General features: G+C 47.7%; 1 protein-coding gene across 3 annotated transcripts in view; it reads left to right on the plus strand.

Moving 5' to 3' along the window:
- Positions 1–9,580: 9,580 nt before the first annotated feature.
- Positions 9,581–16,863, plus strand: part of UBE2D2 (ubiquitin conjugating enzyme E2 D2) — a 59,876-nt gene continuing 52,593 nt past the window's right edge. The window contains exon 1 of one of the 3 annotated variants that reach the window (XM_054036796.1): positions 9,581–9,758. Coding sequence is in view for 1 of the 3 variants with exons in the window: in XM_054036795.1 (XP_053892770.1) it covers positions 9,931–9,954 (24 nt within the window). In the remaining 2 variants the exon portion in view is untranslated. The other 2 variants (XM_054036795.1, XM_054036797.1) reach the window with 2 other exon arrangements.

The following is a 16,863-nucleotide window of genomic DNA, read 5'->3' on the forward strand; positions in this document are numbered from 1 at the left end:
TGCGGGGGGATGAGGGCTGGGGCTGGGGTTGAGGAGTTTGGGGCGTTGGAAGGCTCAGGGCTAGGGCGGAAGGGCAGGGTAAGGGCAGCCTGCCCTGCCATTAGGAAATGGGGGCACTAGGATCCTGGGGTAGCAGACAGCAATTGCTGCCGGGAGCCACTGCTTTCTTCCAGGCAGCGACGCAGCAGGGCGGGCGGGAAGGATCTGCAGGCGGGGGCCGGGGCCCACTCCAGGCAGGGCCGGGGGAGAGACCCAGCTCCAGATATTGGTGGAGCAGGGCCCCCAGCCCTGAATATTCCTGGAGCATGGCTCCAGGGAAGGGGGAAGGCGGGGGAGGGGCTGGTGGCTTGCTGCACTGGGAGAGTGGAGCCATTTGTCCACCCCTGCATTAAGGTGTGCCTGGGCACACCCTGTGCACATGCCTATGATCATGTGACAAAATGGCCAGTGTTGGTATGGGGGGGGGGAGGAGTCCCACAATTTTCTTGGTGGGGGGACTAGAACACCACCCCTTGCTCTGCTTTTAGGGCCCCCAGTGCCCCCACTAGTATCCCAGGAAGATGGTAGAGGAGGGAAGGGGTCTGGGTTTGCTCCTCACTCTGAGCCCCAGCCCCTCTCAACCTGTGCGGGTTTCTTACTCTTTTCCCTCTTGGGTAGGGTTCCTCTCCCAGTGTCAAGGACTGAGAGTGAATCGCCCTGCTCTGCTGGGGCAGGGTTTCCCTTCCTCCAGATCGCTAGTCTTTCAATTCCCAGCAACATGCCTCCAAACTCCAGTCTTCACTCTTTCCTCACTCTACTCTGTCTAGCTGAAGCAGGGTTTTTTTTTATTAGGTTCCTGACAGGGCCTTAATTGGCTACAGGTGCTCCAATTAACCTGTAGTAACCTTCCCTAGACTACAGGGAACCATGCCTTAATTAGCCTAGGGCTTATATATCTCCCCTGGACACTCTCCCACTGCTCCATCACAATGTACAGAAAGCTCTTCTTCAGGTCTGGAAAAGGTACAGTATCACAGGCAAATAGAAGATTAAATGGACAGTTTAGCACAAGTAGTTAGCACATAAGAATGGCCAGTATGGGTCAGACCAAAGGTCCATCTAGCTCAGTATCTTGTCTTCTGACAGTGGCCAATGCCAAGTACCCCATAGAAAATTAACAGAACAGGTAACCATCAAGTGATCCATCCCCTGTCGCCCATTCCCAGTTTCTGGCAAACAGTGGCTAGGAGACACCACCCCTGTCCATAGTGGCTAATTGCCATTGATAGACCTTCCTTCATGAACTTATCTAGATCTTTTTTTAACCCTGGTATAGTCTTGGCCTTCACAACATTCTCTGGCAAAGAGTTCCACAGGTTGACTATGCATTGTATGAAAAAATACTTCCTTTTTTTGTTTTAAATCTGCTGCCTATTAATTTCATTTGGTGACCCCTAATTCTTGTGTTATGAGGAGTAAATAACACTTCCTTACTTACTTTCTCCACATGATTTTATAGACCTCTATCATATCCCCCCTTAGTCATCCCTTTTCCAAGCTGAAAAGTCCCAATCTTATTAATCTCTCCTCATGTGGCAGGCATTCCATACCCCTAACAATTTTTGTTTCCCTTTTCTGAACCTTTTCCAATTCCAATATATCTTTTTTGAGATGGGACGACCATATCTGCATGCAGTATTCAAGATGTGGGCGTACCATGGACTTATATAGAGGCAATATGATATTTTCTGTCTTATTATCTATCCCTTTCTTAACGATTCTCAACATTTTGTTCACTTTTTTGACTGCCGCTACACATTGACTGGATGTTTTCAAAGAATTATCCACAATGACTCCAAGATCTCTTTCTTGAGTGGTAGCAGCCAAGTTAGACCCCATTGTTTTATATGTATAGTTGGGATTATGTTTTCCAATGTGCATGACTTTGCATTTATCAACACTGAATTTCATCTGCCATTTTATTGCCCAGTCACCCAGTTTTGAGAGATCCTTTTGTAGCTCTTTGCAGTCTGCTTTGGACTTAACTATCTTGAGTAGTTTTGTATCATCAGCAAATTTTGCCCCCTCACTGTTTACCCCTTCTTCCAGATCATTTATAAATATGTTGAACTGGGCCCCATAGAGACCCATGGGGGACACCACTATTTACCTCTCTACATTCTGAAAACTGACCATTTATTCCTACCCACTGTTTCCTATCATTTAACTAGTTACCAGTTGTGACGGGGCAGTCCCGCCCTGCACTAGACCCCAGCAACGTCAGACCAGTAGCTCTGATGGAGGAAGGCCCGCCCCGTGTGTACTCGGCATGCGCCAAGTGTTCAGGGAGTATAAAGGGAGGGAATTCAGCTCAGTCTGGGCTGGCAGCCGCAGGGGAAGGACCTAACCGGGAAGCTCCTGCAGAGGACCAGCTGATGCTCTCAAAGCTGCTCGGAATGGAGGCTTCTACAGGCCGGCACGAACCCCTACCGAGGGAGGAACCAGGGGAGGCGATGGACCTGGAGACCTCCCAAACCGGTAGGAAGCGACCCGAGGGTGGGGGGGGGGTAAATGGACTGGTACGTTGCCCCCGGTAAGCCTCAGTGTGTTTCAGTAGGACCCCCCTGCTGAGCCAGCAGTAAGATCCTACTACCCTGTAACTAGGGCTTATTCTATGGACTCTGGCCAGTAGGCTGTGCTGCCCTGCAACCAGGGGCAGTTCTATGGACTCTGGCCACTAGGCTGTGCTGCTCTGTGACAAGGGCTTATTCTATGGATGCTGGCCACTAGGCGTAAACTCTCACACCAGTCCATAAGAGGACCTTCCGTGTTATCCCATGACAGCTTACTTTGCTTAAGAGCCTTTGGTGAGGGACCTTGTCAAAGGCTTTCTGAAAATCAAAGTGCACTATATCCACTGGATCCCCTTTGTCCACATGCTTGTTGACCCCCTCAAAGAATTCTAGTAGATTGGTGACGCATGATTTCCCTTTACAAAAAACATGTTGTCTCCTCCCCAACAAATTATGTTTATCTATGTGTCTGACAATTTTGTTCTTTACTATAGTTTCAACCAGTTTGCCTGGTCCTGAAATCAGGCTTACCAGCCTGTAATTGACAGGATCACCTCTGAAGCCCTTTTTAAAAATCAGCGTCACATTAGCTATCTTCCGGTCATTTGGTACAGAAGCTGCTTTAAATGATAGGCCATGGACTACAGTTAGTAGTTCTGCAATTTCACATTTGAGTTCCTTCAGAACTCTTCGGTGAATACCATCTGGTCCTGGTGACTTATTACTGTTTATCAATTTGTTCCAAAACCTCCTCTAATGACACCTCAATCCATAGGTGCTGACTCTGTGGCTGGAGCACCCACAGGGAAAAACCCACCGGCAGCTCCCCACCCCTCCACCCCAGCTTGCCTCCGCTCTGCCTCTTCCCCTGAGCACGCCATGTCCCTGCTTCTCCCCCTACCTCCCAATGCTTTTCACTGCGAAACAGCTGTTTTGTGGCAGCAAGCGCGGGGAGGGAAGGGGGCGGAGGGGGAACGTGGCGTACTCGGGGAAGAGGTGGGGCTGGGGCGGGGACTTTGATGAAGGGGTTGGAATGGGGGCGAGGCCAGAGGGGTCGAGCACCCACCAGCACCGGGAAAAGTTGGCACCTATGCCTCAATCTGGGACAGTTCCTCAGATTTGTGACCTAAAAAGAATGGCTCAGGTTTGGAAATCTCCTTCACATCCTCAGCCGTGAAGACCGATGCAAAGAATTCATTTAGTTTTTCCGCAATGGCCTTATTGTCCTTGAGTGCTCCTTTAGCATCTCGATCATCCAGGGGCCCCACTGGTTGGTTAGCAGACTTCCTGCTTCTGATGTACTTAAAAAAATTTTTTGCTGTTACTTTTTGAGTCTTTGGCTAGGTATTCTTCAAATTTTTTTTTTTTGCCTTCCTAATTATATTTTTACACTTCATTTGCCAGAGTTTATGCTCTTTTCTATTTTCCTCATTAATAGGATTTAACTTCCACTTTTTAAAGGATGCCTTTTTGCCTCTCACTGCTTCTTTTACTTTGTCGTTTAGCCACAGTGGCACTTTTTTGTTTCTCTTATGTTTTTTAATTTGGGGTATTCATTTAAGTTGAGCCTCTATTATGGGGTCTTTAAAAAATTTCCACGCAGCTTGTAGGGATTTCGCTTTTTCACTGTACCTTTTAATTTCTGTTTAACTTCCTCATTTTTGTATAGTCCCCCTTTTTTAAATTAAATGCTACAGTGTTGGGCTGCTGTGGTGTTTTCCCCACCACAGGGATGTTAAATTTAATTATATTGTAGTCACTATTACCAAGCAGTCCAGCTACGTTCACCTCTTGGACCTGATCCTGTGCTCCACATAGGACTAAATCAAGAATTGCCTCTCCTCTTCTGGGTTCCAGGACTAGCTGCTCCAAGAAGTAGTCATTTCATGTGTCAAGAAACTGCATCCCGTCCTGAGGTGACATGTACCCAGTCAATATGGGGACAGTTGAAATCCCCCATTATTATTTTTTATTTTAATAGTCTCTCTAATCTCCCTGCACATTTCATAGTCACTATCAACATGCTGGTCAGGTGGTCGGTAAAATATCCCTACTGCTATATTTTTATTATTAGAGCATGGAATTACTATCCATAGAGATTCTATGGTACAGTTTGGTTCATTTAAGATTTTTACTTCATTTGATTCTACGCTTTCTTTCACATATAGTGCCACTCCCCCACCAGCATGACCAGTTCTGTCCTTCTGAGATATGTTGTACCCTGGTATTACTGTGTTCCATTGATTATCCTCATTCGACCAAGTTTCTGTGATGCCTATTATATCAATATTCTCGTTTAATACAAGACACTCTAGTTCACTCATCTTATTATTTAGACTTCTAGCATTGGTATATAAGCACTTTAAAAACTTGTCACTTTTTAGCTGTCTGCCATTATATGATGTAATTGAATGGGACTTCTTTCATTTGACTGTTTCTCATCAGATCCTACCTCTATTTTATCAACTTCCATCCTCTCCTCCTTACTAGGACATAGGGGAGGATCTATTAATGAAGATTCTCTAGGAGATGTCTCTGTCTGAACCACGTGCTCCTCTGCACCTGTCGGTTTCCCCCCCAGCCCTTAATTTAAAAACTGCTCTATAACCTTTAAGTGCCAGCAACCTGGTTCCATTTTGATTTAGGTGGAGCTCATCCTTGTTCTATAGGCTCCCCTTTTTCCAAAAGTTTCCCCAGTTCCCAATAAATCTAAACCCCTCCTCCCTACATCATCTACATACACGTATTCTAAGGGACCATTCAAGGTGGTGACTAATACTCCTGTAATTGTAGGACAAAAAAGGGAGTTAGTAGGTACAGATTGTTGTAATAAACCATAAACCCAATACCTTTATTAAGACCATGATTTTTAGTGTCTAGCAAAGTTATGAATTTAAGATCCCGGGCTCATCTTTTAAAAGTGTTGTGCAGGTTTCCTTTGAGGATGAGGACTGATAGGTCAGACAGAGTGATCACTTTGTGATAAGTGTTCACCCACATGTAATATGGTGGTTTTTGTCTTTTATAATTTTCCTGTGTGAGTTCATTCAAGAGCATAATGATTGGTTTCATCTACACAGTTGTTATAGGGGCATTTAATGCATTGGATGAGGTACACCACATGTTGAGATTGGCATGTGTAGGACCCATGGCTCTTGAAAGGTGTGTTGAGGGGGGTGTTGATTGTTCTAACAGAGTAGATATATCTGCAGCTTTTGCATCTGTTCTGGCAGTGTCTGTGGGGAGCTTGCTTCTGACGATGAGCTTGGAGATGTGGGGGTAGGGGGTGGTTGGAAGGCCAGAAGTGGGGATTCAGGAAAGGGATGTAAATATTGTTTTAAAAGTTAACTATTTAAACAATTAAAATTGAATCAGTTAACGGATATAAAGGAGTGGCTGGCAGGCATGGCTGGGGCTACTCTCGGAGGCATGGGACTGCTCTAGCCAGCTGGCGCAGGGTTGGGGCCGTGCCAGCTGGCCCACAATGGCTATGGGCTAACAGTTAGGATGAGTTAACCAGTAATACTAATGCTTACTGGTTAACCATTTAATATTTTACATTCCTAGTTCAGGAAAGCTTTCTTTCAGGCTGGTGTCCCCAGTGAGTATGGGTTGTAGTTGTTACATCCCGTCCAGCAAGGGTGTTGAACATTTAACCTGGATTGTATTAGGCAGAATGTGACTAAGTTTCCACATTGTTTTGTCCAACCCTCCCAATTTTCTGTCAGCAAGGGTAGATTACATGACAATGATTCATCTACCAGCTCACTTGAACTAATGAGCCATTTCCTCAGTTTTAGGTCTCCAGATGGCTCGCAATTGTCACACAGGAGGAGGATCCTTACAAGGGAAGTGTCTTCCTTCCTTCTCCCTTACAGGGTACGTCTTCACTACCCGCCGTATCAGCAGGTAGCAATCGATTTATCCGGGATCGATATATCATGTCTCGTTAAGACACGATATATTGATCCCCGAACACGCTCACCGTCTACTCTGGAACTCCATCAGAGTGAGCGGCGGTAGCGCAGTCGATGGGGGAGCCGCGGCCATCGATCCTGTGCTGTGTGGACCCCAGGTAATGCAATCCAAGATACTTTGACTTCAGCTACGCTATTCGCATAGCTGAAGTTGCACATCTTGGATCGATCCCCCCAGTGTAGACCAGCCCACAGAAGCACACCACTAGAGTAAGTAGTGATAGGATTACATGCCCCTAACCAGAAATAATATATGGCGATATACCTATCTCATAGAGCTGGAAGGGACCCTGAAGGATCATTGAGTCCAACCCCCTGCCTTCACTAGCAGGACCAAATACTGATTTTTGCCCCAGATTTCTAAATGGCCCCCTCCAGGATTGAACTCACAACCCTGGGTTTAGCAGGCCAATATGCAAGCCACTGAGCTATATGAAATCAAATAAGACCAATAAAGCAATTTGATTTTTTTTTCTTTTCCTTACGCAAATGTAGTGAGTCATAATATATATATTATTATACTCCAAATGGGTAATAAGTCATGAATTCCACTGTTAGTGGTGGAAGTGCTGGGATCACAGAAAATAACTGTTGCTACATAATCAGTTTAAAAAAAAAAAATCTGATACTTCCAGCTAGGCAGCTGGTTAAATAGCTGGAATTGCTGTTTTTATTTCCACATAGCACATGACAAAGCTGAGAAAATGCCTGGTGGTGGCTATTCTTCTCCAAAGCTGCTGTTGACAAATTGTCCATGCTATAATTTAAACCATAGCAGCACTTTCTACACTTTCAACTGGACTTTCTCTGCCTTGTGTTAATTGGCTGTTTGCTCCCTATCCCTCATTCTTCACCTCAGCTCCACTCTCTTCTCCCCTCACCTATCCCATTCCCCACCTGATTCCCTTTTCATTGAGCTTATCCCCTCTTAAGTAAACCCCCTCCCCTCCAAAAATCATAGAACATGACATTTGCTGCCATCACCTTGTTCACTCTCGCTGCATGTCCTACCCCCTTCCTCCCAGTGTAAGTATCTTATCTAATTTAGATCATTAGCTCTTCAGGGGCAGGAATTGACTACTCTGTGTATGTGTATTACCACCGGCCCTGAGGCACTGCTGTAACAAGATGAATTACTGTTCAAAAATACAGTAGAATTATGGTTGAGAACAATTTGCCAGAAGACTGCGTGCCACATGGCTTTGTCTGTGTATTTAACAGTTCAAACTTTGCTATGAACTGGTCCCTTCAGGTACTCACTTGCATGATTTTTCAATGTGTTCTTTTAACTGTACTGAGTGTGCATGCAACTCATTTTAAACTACTTTCAAATACTGTTACATGGCACACTATGAACAAGGCACCAAATGTACATCAAAGAGGGCAAGCAACGGACAGGCAGGAAAAGGAGAGGCACAGAAAACAGGAGCCACCAAAAGATGCATTATTCCAGATACTTTCACATTTTTGCAGCTGAGTGGCAAGAAATTATGCTATGTGGAAGAAAAGGTAACTTCTCAGCCTGATCTGTATGATGACAGGCTGCAGGATGCTTTATTCCTGCTTCTCCCACTGCAGGGTTACCTACAACCACGGGGGAATAAAGAACAAGTATTATTACAGCCTTTAGCACAGAAATTTAAAAGTGAACCTCCTCCCACCTCATTCCCAACTAGGCCTCAAGTCCTTTCAGTACTGCCTGTAGAGCACAAAGTCTAGACTTTCACAGGACCAGCCTTTGTGCAGATGCCCATTACTCCTAGGGACCTCCAATGTCTCCTTTCAGAGAAAGTCCATGAGAGGATCTCTCCCCCTTGTCACTGCCATGGCTTAGATCATGTTGTGGGTCACCAAGCAGGAAAGCAGAGCCGAAGGCTTATCATTCTGAGCCCTTAAGGCAGGGGTGGGCAAACTTTTTGAACCAAGGACCACATCTGGGTATGGAAATTGTATGGCAGGCCATGAATATTCACAAAATTGGGGCTTGGGGTGTAGGAGGGCTCCAGCTGGGGGTGCGGGCTCTGGGGATGAAGGAGTTGGGGTGCAGGAGGATGCGCTGAGCTAGGATTGAGAGGGTTGGAGGGGGAATCAGGCTCTGGGCGGCGCTTACCTCAAGCAGCTCCAAGAAACAGTGGCATGTTCTCCCTCCCCCTCCTACGCAGAGGTGTGGTCAGACAGCCTTGGTCACTACCCTGTCCACAGGCACCACCACTACAGCTCCCACTGGCTGCAGTGCCTGGCCAATAGGAGCTGCAGGGGCAGCACTTGGGGTGAGGACAGCGTGCAGAGCCTCCTGGCTGCACCTACACATAGAAGCTGGAGGGGGAACGTGCTGCTGAGAGAGGAGGGGATGGGGTCCCCTGGAGGGGAAAGGGAGACAGGGAGCAGCATGTGTGTGTGTGGGGGCAATGGGCCCAGGCTGGAGACAGGAGGGGATGAGGTCCCCTGGAGAAGAAGGGGAGGTGTGTGTGGGGGGGGGCAATGGGCCCAGGCCAGAGAGAGGATGGGGTCCCCTGGAGGGGAAAGGGAGGTGGGGGGGGCAATGGGCCCAGGCCAGAGAGAGGAGGGGATGGGGTCCCCTGGAGGGGAAGGGAAGGCGGTGGAGCAGCATGGGGGGGGGGGTGGACATGGGCCCAGGCCGGAGAGAGGAGGGGACGGGGCCCCGGGCGGGAAGGGGAGATGGGGGAGTAGCGCGGGGGGGACACGGGCCCAGACCGGAGAGAGAAGAGGACGGAGCCCCAGGCGGGAAGGAGACAGACTCTCCTCTTCCCCTGCAGCGCCGGGTCCCAATGCACACTACAGCCGGGTGCAGGGTTATAGCCGCCAGCCGGAACCTCCCTGCTCCAGGTCCGGGCCCCCTCCGCACTGCGCAGCCGCTCTAGGTTTCCCTGCTACTCTGCCCCTCCACCGTCCGGAACCTCTTTCTTTCTCTTCTCGCGAGAAGTCACTTCACTCCACCCCTTCCCTCCTCGATCGTATCCTTCCGCTTCTCCGAGCCCCGTTCTGGAGAGTTCTGTGTGAAAAGAGAGTGAGGAAATAGTCCCTGTGCCCGAGCGGGCCTCATCACCAGGTGCTGCTGCCCCTCCGCCCGGCTGCCCCGCTGGTGACTATTGGGATAGTGGCGGAGTGATACGGCCTCGGAGGCAGCAGCGCATAAAGGCCCCGCGGAGTGATGCGGTAGCAGCTGCGGCAGCGAGCAAGAGCCCAGCGGCCGCCGGGGGAACAGAGAGTGAGGCCCTCCCGCCGCACCGAGACTCCCTCCGCGCCACCTCCCCCCTCCCAATAGCGCCGCCACCGCCGCGCCCCTCCCCCCGCGAAATAATCCCGAGCGAGCTCCCCTCCCTCCCCCACACCGCCCGAGCCGCGCGCCCCCTCCCCGCACCGAGCCCCTCACACACACAATGGCGCTGAAGAGAATCCATAAGGTAAGGGCTCACGGGCTGGGGCGTCGCGCGCAGGGCGGGCCCGGCCGGGCTCCTGCTCAGCCGCCCGGGAGAGAGGCTTTATCCTGTTCCTGGCCGCCACCTCGGCCTCCTTGTCCGCACCCGGCCGAGCTCAGGCCGCAGCCAGGGGCCGGGCCTCGGCTGTGCTGTAGGCCCCACTAAGGGCCTGGCCTCGCCCCCCGGGAAGCGCAGGGACCCGGCTCCCGAGTACTGGGCCGGGGGGTGCTGCCCGGCTTCCTTCCTTGGTCCCCATCAGGGGGCCGGAGGCGGCCTAGTGGTGAGGGAGGCCGGGTGTGGGGCAGCCCGTCCCCCCTTACGTAACCTCGCTGGTAGGGGCTACCCGCGCAGGAGCTGGGCCTCCCCTGCTGCGAGGCGAGCCCCGAGCGGCTGCCCGCCGGCCCGTGTGCGCTCGGCCGAGAGGGAGCCTGCTCGGGAAGTGGCTTCCCGCAGCCCCAGAGCGGGGCTCCGCGCAGGCGGCTCTGAATCCGGAGCCAGCCAACTCGCGTGGCTGAGATAGAGATGCTCGTTGTCGCTGTCAGCCCCGCGAGCTCTGGGCGGCCCGGGACCGTCCCTTCTCAGCCATCGTCGGGCGACCCGAGCTGGCCTGAAGGGACCCCGCACGGGGCGGTTTTGGGCTTTTGCATCTCTTTGTTGTTTTGAGGCTCGAAGATGGCCTGGCAGGTGTCTTTCAAAGACCCAGGTAGTCTCTTACGGGAGAAAGGTTGGCTCTGTAGGCTATAGAGAGAGATTAGTGACATTATAAGAGCAGAAAGTGAAAGCTGAAAAACTGATGGTGAGGGATTGTAACCAGTCTCCTCAAACCTTCTGGGTTTTTATCAACACGTATTTAAGGTCAATAACTTTTCTTGAGTAAAGAAAACTATTATCAAATCTTGAACACTTTGCCTTCTGTTAGGGGGTTAGTGCTCACAATATGCACCCACAGAAGCTGAAATTTGTAATGGTAAACACGCAGAAAAACCTCTAGATCTTTTATGAGTTGAAGGACCTAAATCAACTATATTTTTTTTTAAAGCTGGGTGGCAAAATCCGAGGCAGAAGATAGTCCTGATTGCTCACTTAGTTATGTGGTCTTTGCATAATCCCCAAGGGTCAAAAGTGGTAAACTCATTTTGATTATCAAAGCTAAACAAATAAGACTCTAATACAGGGAATAAGGTCCTCCGATCCTAACAAGCTTTCTGCTCAAAGTCTCCCTCCTCTGTGGAGGACATGTAAGGTGCTGCCCAGGAGTTTTCTTTTGAGGCTGGAGGTAATCCTTTTTGTAGGAATTGCTATGTAACCCCAGATCCTGAAACTCAGGAAGTCCTTCTCAGGTGCAAGTTTGCTTTTGTTTAACTTCAGTATTGAGTGTGGCAACCTTAATAGACACATGTACTTGCTGTATGAGCTTGTATTTTTCCTCAGATGGAAAATTTACCCAGTAAGACTTTTAAACCTTCTAGTGAAAGCCTTAACTGACCTTTGTAACTGCTGTAACTAGTAGATTGTTGTTCTGCCCAGTTTCAGATTTAATATTTGCTAATCTGAAGCTACACTGTATCAGATTCTTGTATTTTGGTAGGTGGTAGTGCCTACTAATTTTTCCTAATCTATTCCTCCCTTTTAATCCCCTCTACCGCTACTTGGTTGTCTGTTAGTGGAGGGTGAAGTGACCATAGTTGTCAAACTGATTAGCTGAATACGTATATTCAGCTAGACGTAATAGTACAATGCCATTTATTGTATGCTACTGCTCATTTACAAGTGGCTTCATCAGAATATAGTTACTTAACACATCTGAAGGAAAATACACCTAAAAAAGTCTGTTCCTGTAGGCCAGAAAAGTCTCCTGTCTCCTAGTCTTTTTGTCGGAGACTGTCAGTTTCTCTTGTACTCTGGAAAGCATTATAAGAAATTCTTAAGTAGTCATCCCCATAGTATCTAATAGAGATCTGAAAAGGACAGCTGTCCAAGAGTAAATTATTGAGGAATTTTTTGCTACCCTGCTTAGTCTGCCAAACAAATGGCATACTTCTCCAAAACAAGATCCAGCCCTGAACTCTGACTTTTAAGTCCAAGCCCCAAGTGTGCAACCTTCCTCTGTGTTTTCAAGGATTACGTGTTTCAATTCTAACTCAAAAGTTGGATAAAATGTATAGCAGGTGGCTGATGTGGAGATCTTTGAGGCCATTTCTGTTCTGATGCACCCAGCAGTGTACTAATTTTTTTCTGCTGTGATTGCATGGCATTTGTAAGTGTTCAGGAAGCTTTATTTTAATGTTTTCCATTGATCAAATTAAAGTAGCTCATGGAGTGCCAAAACGTACCAGTTTGAAAAAAGCTTGTAAGCTTGAGATTTGTCTACACGGGGAAATTCATTGGCATAATTATACCAGGTTACCTATAGCAATATAATCCCCCCACGTGGACCTGTACTTCTGGAGTAAGAGTGCCTTTTTCTGGTGTAGCTTATGTTGCTTTGGCGAACTTTAAAGTGTCTTAAGCTAACTTTGAAAAAGGCTCTCTTCTTCTGGAATTAAACCACTATAGCTAGCTGGTAATTTCTGATGTTGAAAATAATTGTGATTTTACAGATATGCTAAGAGTACCACTGGGTCTACACATGTTCACTAAACTGATACGCCTGTCAAATACCATTTGGCTTACCTTTGCTTTCAGATGGGTTAAATTCCAGCTTAGTTGGTATCCTTTCGCTCTGCACAAGTCTAGCACCCCTGTAGACAGCATTAAAATGACAAGTGGTTCAGACAGTGGCCTTTTCAAAGTCTCCTAGAGTCCTGTGTCTCTGCAGGTTTGTGCCAGGAATTGAGAAGTACCCAGAGGGAGTTGTAGCCAACTGTAGAACAGCACTAGTGTGAATATCCTACAGAACACTAGTAGGCATGGTTAGCATGGACTTTACCATTTGTACTAGGCACTTGTTTCAGTGCTCAAGTCTAGCCCAAGGTGGTTAGGTCATAACATGGCTTAATCACTCAACCTTTAATTCTTTGTGTTTTAACAACTCAAGACTTGAAGAAATTTCAGTCCTTGTAACAGATGGAAGACTGAAACTGAATAACTATTCTTTCATCTGTTCACAAGGGTGTTGGTATGGTGGCTGCCCTTGAATGCTAGTCCCATATTTCAAGATAATTATAATTTTGGGGAAGGATGGGGTACTTTAAAATAACCATAATCCAAATGTTGGCTGTAGACAGTTTGTCTAAATATTTGAAAAATGGCTGTGGCGTGTGCTCTTGCAACTAAAACTACATATAGCCTTTTTATTCTAACAAAGGAGGCATTCCAGTAGAGTGAAATGCATATTCTAAAATGCTAACTTTAAACAGGGTGTTGTTGGGGGAGGGGGAGAAGGGAATCACATCCCTTTGTATGGGAAGGGCTCCTAAGCCATAGATTTCTACAGATTTTAAGCTTTCATTGAAAAAGTTTCTAGCCCTTTAAAATATTTTGACACTTAGGCCATGTCTATACTGCTTTGTAGTTTGGACTATGGGGAGCGAATAGCAGTGTGTGCTAAAGTGCTGTGCAGTAACTCCTGTGTTGATGCTGCAGACACTGACTTAAAGGTTTGTACTTTGCACTGAAGTAGTCCTGGAGAATCAGCAGAATACTTCATGGAGGAAGACCTCCCTTAAAAACCACCTCAGAAGCTGGAATTGCAAATTCTCTCTCTCAGACTTTACTAGAGGAAAAAGTTGTGAGAAGTGGCTATAACGTAGCAGCAGTCCAGTAGACTTTGGAGAATGGAGTAGGGAAGATGAAAGTTTATTAGCTATGTTAGAGAAATAGGGGTATCAGTCTCTGGCCTGTAGGAAGATGTTCATTGTGGGTAAGGTACTGTGAACTGGGATTTGAGATATCAAAGTTCAGTTCCTAGTTCTGCCACAGAATTTGTGTGACATTGGGCAGTCAATTTGTCTAATTTGTCCTTGCCTTGAAGGGGTCTGGGTGATTAGCTCACTAATGATATATTCTGATACTGTGGGGATGGGAGTTACAGAAGTACTTATGTTTGTGATCCAAAAGTTGAAGCCACTGATCAATTTACAGGGACCGTACCCTGGTGGGGTTGTGGTCCGAGATGGCCTCTTGGGAGTCAGGTCATTTCAGAGGCAAAGCAAAGTTGTTTGAAGTCTGACTGTCAAGAGCTGTAGATGCTCCTAGAGGGTCTTGTATGAAGTATGAAATCTGATACAGTGGCCACATCTCATTCAGCAGATATCCACCGGAGAGAGACTTGCTTTGGAGTTCTGTATTCTGTAGTCAGAGTGCTTTGAAGAAACTTTAGTCCTAAAACAGATGAGGTCTTGGATAAATTGAAGGCTGTAAGATAAACTGTCAAATCTCTTGGGTTGTGTTAGTCTGTTCCTTGCAGAAAATTTTCCTTCAGGTTGCACAAGGGGCAATCTCAGCAGACCTTATCTGCATGTCTGCTGACTCACATCTAGAAAGTTTGTGAAGCTCTTCCCTGTTGGAAGAAGCAGATCTTCAAACAAACCTGAGGATGTGCAGGATGACCTCAAACCGGTCAGGAGATCCAGAGTTTCTTCCTTCCCACTATCTGGGGAACACTTGTCCCAACTCTTTCAGGCAGGGGAAATCATTTAGCTTGACGTCCTGTTCAACGCTATATGCCAAATTCCAGCTCATCTGTTTTTTCATGGATTCTTTATGGGAAAGGTTGAGAAAAGATCTTAGTTCTGTTGAAACCAAACTATAGGAGTGATGCCTGAGCCTTACAAAGGGAAAAGACTTTTATTCTAGTATTTCCTTATCCCTAAGAGGATCAGTAGGCTGTGGCCAGACTCTAGATCACTGCAAACATCTGAAGAAATCAAAACCTTTAGCTTCTTTGCAGAGTATAATACCTATACCCCACCTGAAGGACAGCTTTGGGGCATCTCTGCTTTGGAGATAACTTATCAAGATGTGGAAGCAAGTAAAGGCTCAAGTACCAGCTCAGATTCAAAGTGGACAACAGTAATTGGCAGGTGCTGCCATCAGACCTTGTCATAACCAGATAATTGAATTACTGGTAACTGAATAGATTGTGTTTGAGTTAGCTATGCTGAATGAATTTAAATTTTGTCCTGTGTTCACACTGTACTCAAACACTTTCACTTGCAATACCCTGTGTACTTATCCCACAACTCCAGCTCTGCTCCAGAAGCAGTGCATTTTGGGAGACTTCAGAAGGCCACTGATGTATTGTTTACAAGCAGGTGATAAAATTTAAAAACTGACCAAAGCAGCAGTACTCATCAAAACAGCATGCCTGTATGAAAATAATCTGTTTTTCCCACTCCTCCATTCTGGAATCAATGTCCAAAGGCATTTGCAGGTGTAGAGTAACTTGGGACAGTGGGAGGGGGTAGGATATTTGTTATAACCTCAACCTATAGAATGTAGGGCTTGTCCTGAATATGCTAATATACTGTCAACTAATAGTCAATGTTCTGTGGCCAAGCACATGAAATACAGTTTCTGTAGAAGTAATATAGCTGGTCTTTCCAGAGAATGTTTATCAGAAAGTTGGAAGTTGCTCTGACCAGTTTTAAGGTACAGGCAAGTGTCAGTCACTATTCTGTTTACCATACCAGCAATTTTGCCTAAACTTCACACTTGCCTAATATTAAATCCTTAATGAGAGCTACTCTTTACTAAGGCTGTACGGGAAACAATTTAGTTCTTTTGGCTGCATAACTTTTTAAACATCTGCACCTATTAGACCTCTACCCTGATATAATGCAGTCCTCGGGAGACAAAAAATTGCACCGCGTTATATCGAACTTGATTTGGTGTTCCTTGTTCCCTGACTGCCCCCTCCAGTGACCCCTGTCCCTAATCACCCCCAGCACCCCACCCCCTACCCACCGTCCCTGTCCTCTGACTGCTCTGACCCCTATCCATACCCCTCATCCCCTGACAGGCACTCACCAGCAGTGGCGGGAAGTGGAGCAACATGGCCCCAGCCCGCTCCACTCCGCCACCTCCCAGCCACGGCGCTCTGCTTCCCACCACTGGTGAGTGTGGGGAGGTTGGGGAAAGGATGCCCTCTGCACTCACCTGCGGCGGGAAGCAGAGCAATGCGGCCCCAGTCCGCTCTACTCTGCCACCTCCCAACTGCGGCAGGAAGCAGAGCGATGCGGCCCCAGCCTGCACCGCTTTCCTTGCCCCAGCCCCACCCTAGCCATGTCGCTGGGGGTGGGGTGTTGAGGAAAGGTTCTGCACTCACCTGTGGCGGGAAGTGGAGCGCTGTGGCTGGCAGAGTGGAGCGGGCTGGGGCCGGGCTTCTCCACTTCTGCTGCTGTTGGTGAGTGCCCGGGGGATCTCTTCCCCAAGCCCCCTCCCCCGAGCGACACGACTGGGGCCGGGCCGAGGGAAGAGGAGCGGACTGCTCCCGGGTCCCCGCTAATCCCCCGGGACACTCTGGGACTGCAGGGCCTCCAAAATCCCCCCCCCCCAGCTCCTGCCTTCTAGACCCTGGAGGGGCAGAGGGAGAGCCCCTGACCGTCCCTGAGACCCTTTACCCCTTATCCAACCCCCCGGCCCAGCACCCTTAACACGCTGCTCAGAGCAGCGTGTCAGAGCTTTACCGCATTGTATGTGAACCCATGTCATATCGGGTCGCATTATATTTGGGTAGAGGTGTATCTTCATAGACCTTGTTTAAATTCTGTTAAAGTGAACAGTAATTTGAGTATCTGCAGGGCTGAAATTCAGTGAGACAAAGCTACAGATGAGGGTGAAAAGAGAACTTGCTTTGTGTCCCATGAGAGAAGTTTCATGGTGCTTATGAGCTATGACAGTAGACTGTAAATCTCCTGAGGTTTATAGTACGTAATACTTTAAAGCTTTGCT

Source organism: Malaclemys terrapin, chromosome 8 (assembly GCF_027887155.1).
Source record: "Malaclemys terrapin pileata isolate rMalTer1 chromosome 8, rMalTer1.hap1, whole genome shotgun sequence".
Lineage (NCBI taxonomy): Eukaryota > Metazoa > Chordata > Testudines > Emydidae > Malaclemys > Malaclemys terrapin.